The sequence below is a fragment of the Mycetomoellerius zeteki genome, unplaced genomic scaffold, assembly GCF_001594055.1.
Source record: "Mycetomoellerius zeteki isolate Tzet28-1 unplaced genomic scaffold, Tzet1.0 scaffold957, whole genome shotgun sequence".
Lineage (NCBI taxonomy): Eukaryota > Metazoa > Arthropoda > Insecta > Hymenoptera > Formicidae > Mycetomoellerius > Mycetomoellerius zeteki.
This window is the reverse complement of record NW_017257998.1, coordinates 1-3192: the sequence shown is the minus strand read 5'-3', so window position 1 is coordinate 3192 and position 3192 is coordinate 1. Positions and strand designations below refer to the sequence as shown.

The following is a 3192-nucleotide window of genomic DNA, read 5'->3' as shown; positions in this document are numbered from 1 at the left end:
TTACTTGTTTTTCTCGCGAAGACAACAGCTGTAAATTATTTCGTTGATTAACTATTTTTTTATGACAGTATATACTTTATAACATTACAATTTTTTTTGTTTAAGGCTTGCTCTAAAGTCGTGCTTTAAATATGAGAATTTCAAGGGAATCATAGATTGTTATAGGGCACCGTCAGAAATAGACTTCATGTTTGGTAAAAAGCTAAAGTTTCTCGTTTGCAACTTCTGGATACAGTGTTCTAGTTCATTTATAATTTTTTTAATTACTGAAGATGGAGAGGTATATTACATAAAAATTTATATTATGATAAAAAAATATTTGATATTTGTAAAAAATAACTAATTATTATTCAATATATTTTAAATATTTTTCTATATTTAGGAATTGAATTATAGGTAGAGAAATAATAAAAATTGTTTTTATTTAGTTATATATAAAACATGTAAAAATAAATATAATAGAACTCTTTAAAATAACAAGATAAATTTTGTCTTTATAAAAATTTAGAATGTGTACTGTAGATTATAACATTTTTTACATACTCTATGTCGGTACTGTTATAATAAGTTACAGAAGATAGATCCTTATAAAGAGTATTACCTCAGTATCCCAATTCTGTAACTTTTAACGATAGTTTGGTACCGTTACATTGTTGTTGCGCAACTTTTTCATCATGCTTTATAATACGTCTGTTTTCTGTGACTGAACTAGTGTCTACTTTTGGAACTTAAAGTGAGAAAGTTATATGTTTCATATTTGTTGAAAGCGAAAAAGAGAGTTTTAATATCGTATAGTGCAGGAATAAAAAATATATCAAATATCTGCGCATCGACAAAATATTGATATCGACATTATTGTTAAGAGTTCCAGAATAGGGATTCTAAGGTATTACTCGAATCTGTATAAATACGCGGCTACCGACAGTTGTCGATATCGTTAACTACCAACAGTTAATATCAAGGACGAAGAACGGGATTTAGCGGTGCTCTTTGCTTTATATTTACATTATATAATATTATTTTATTTTTTAACACTGTTAATCGAATTAATCATAGTACGAAATAAGCATATATATAATGTAAAATATACAATAAGTAAAACCTATGATAATCTTTAACTATCTTTAAAAGAAATATTATTGGAGAAGCAACTTAACGGTGTTCGAAGAATTAGGCAAATTATTTGATGTCCGTTATTGGCCTGATGGAAACGACTGGACCAACATACGCATTGTAAAAACCGTATTTCATCCCGTTAACTCTCTGGTTTTAACTGATGATGGAAAGGTAAATTATGAATAAAATATTACAATTAATATAAGAATAATAATTTATATTGAATTTATTTAAATATACGGATTTAATTTAAAAATATTGTGATCATTTAATTTAGATATATTACTTAACTCCACTCCATATTTGGTGGAATAAACCTAACCGCAGAGTCCGCAATTATATCAGACAGATAAATATCAAAGGAAAAATCACAAACGTTGCTTGCGGACAACATTTTTATGTGGTTATTAGTAATAACAATGAAGTGTATGAATGGGGTTTGTCTAATAAATATGATTTGCTTAAAAGATCTGATGAATATGAAGACGATTTTATGACAGATCCATGTAAAGTGATCGAATTATCAGGCAAAACAGTTGGTAATATATTTCTCTTTAAAACTCTTATATTAATCTAAAAAAGTGAAAATATATAGTAAATCTTGAATTTATGAATGTGACACTATTAAGTAATCAAATTTCTCTAATTTCGATATTTTAGTTAAGGTTGTTTGTGGACACTTCCATACACTTGTCCTCACTGATAAAGGAAAGGTCTATGCCTGGGGTGCTAACTATTATAACCAATTGAGTACATTCTTTACTGACGAAATTTTATCTCCTTTTATGGTGAATTATTTAATTGTCGTTGTTTGTAATTTCCATGATAAAAGGAACAAATAAAACACAATAAACTAAAAAATTTTGCGATTTCAGGTAAATATACCTAATGTAAACAAAATATCAGATATCGCCGTTATTGAATATACGAGCATTGTCAAATCTAGCGAAGATCAACTTGTCTATATACGAGGTCAGCTGTTTGCGGGGATGCAAATTAAGGAATTTGTTATTTGCGAATACACAAATATGTTTGATATATCCAATGTGACGACGGCACAATCACCGATATCCATTACTTCTACACATACCGATGAAGAATGTATCATATTAAACGATTTAGAAGCGGCGTTCGATGATAGTGTAAGTTTTTGTAAACTAACGTGTTAATGAATTAGGTTGATGCAAAGAAATGCAGGTTTTTCTGTATTGCAACTAAGAGCAGTCGTAACTTCATTAAAAAATGAACAAAATTTAAATTTAAAAAAGGATTTTAAAGGGCCTGAAAACTCTATTTCCAAAAACTTACTACATTTTTTGAATTTATGTGAGTTTGATAATTTTTACATATAGAAAACTACCAGCTGAAAAATATGAAAAAATTTCTTTTCACTTTATAGATTACGTGCCATCCCCCCCAAAAGTACAAAAAATTTTTGGCTATCTTTCGTGAAAGATTGAAGTTTTCTCTACAATATCGTTTTTTAATAATGTTCCTACGATTTCTTGTTCCTGAGTTACTCGCGGATTAAGTAAAAGTAGCATTCGGACTTTGACTGTCCATAACTCCGTTAAAAATCATTATATTGCAATAAAAAAATATAGATTTTTAAAGGGATGCTGGAGTGGCCAAATTATTACGTTACAGTCGTATAAAAATCTTTGAATTGACTGAATGGAATAAAAAATCCTATTATAGGATTGAAGTAGACGCAAAATTAGGAGCTGATGCAGTGGACCTTGTACTAAAATAAAAAAAAGTTAAAAAATTTTTTAACATACTCTCGATTTTAATATAACATCCATTGCTCCACCTCCTAGTTTTGCGTCTACTGTAATCTTGTAAAGGATTTTTTATTCCGTTTAGTCAATTCAAAGAGTTTTGTACGACTGTAATGTGATAATTTGGTCACTCCAGCATCCCCTTAAAGCTGAAACTTCGCTCTATCAAATGATATAATCGCTAACTTTTTAAAAACATAATAGAATATATTGGAAAAGAAAAATCTATCATTTTATAATATCGAAAATCGATATTTTTTTTGCATCAACCTAATACTTTAATAGATTTCCAATT

The 3192-nt window shown here is 28.4% G+C and overlaps 1 protein-coding gene across 1 annotated transcript in view; it reads left to right on the top strand.

Moving 5' to 3' along the window:
- LOC108730728 (RCC1 and BTB domain-containing protein 2) overlaps positions 1-2258 on the top strand; it is a gene marked incomplete at its 3' end in the record, with an annotated part of 3060 nt that extends 802 nt beyond the window's left edge. The window contains exons 2-6 of the mRNA XM_018460622.1: positions 106-280; positions 1132-1287; positions 1394-1655; positions 1777-1904; positions 1992-2258. Coding sequence (XP_018316124.1) covers positions 106-280; positions 1132-1287; positions 1394-1655; positions 1777-1904; positions 1992-2258 — 988 coding nt within the window. The remainder of the gene's footprint in view (positions 1-105; positions 281-1131; positions 1288-1393; positions 1656-1776; positions 1905-1991) is intronic.
- Between the last annotated feature and the right edge of the window lie 934 nt (positions 2259-3192).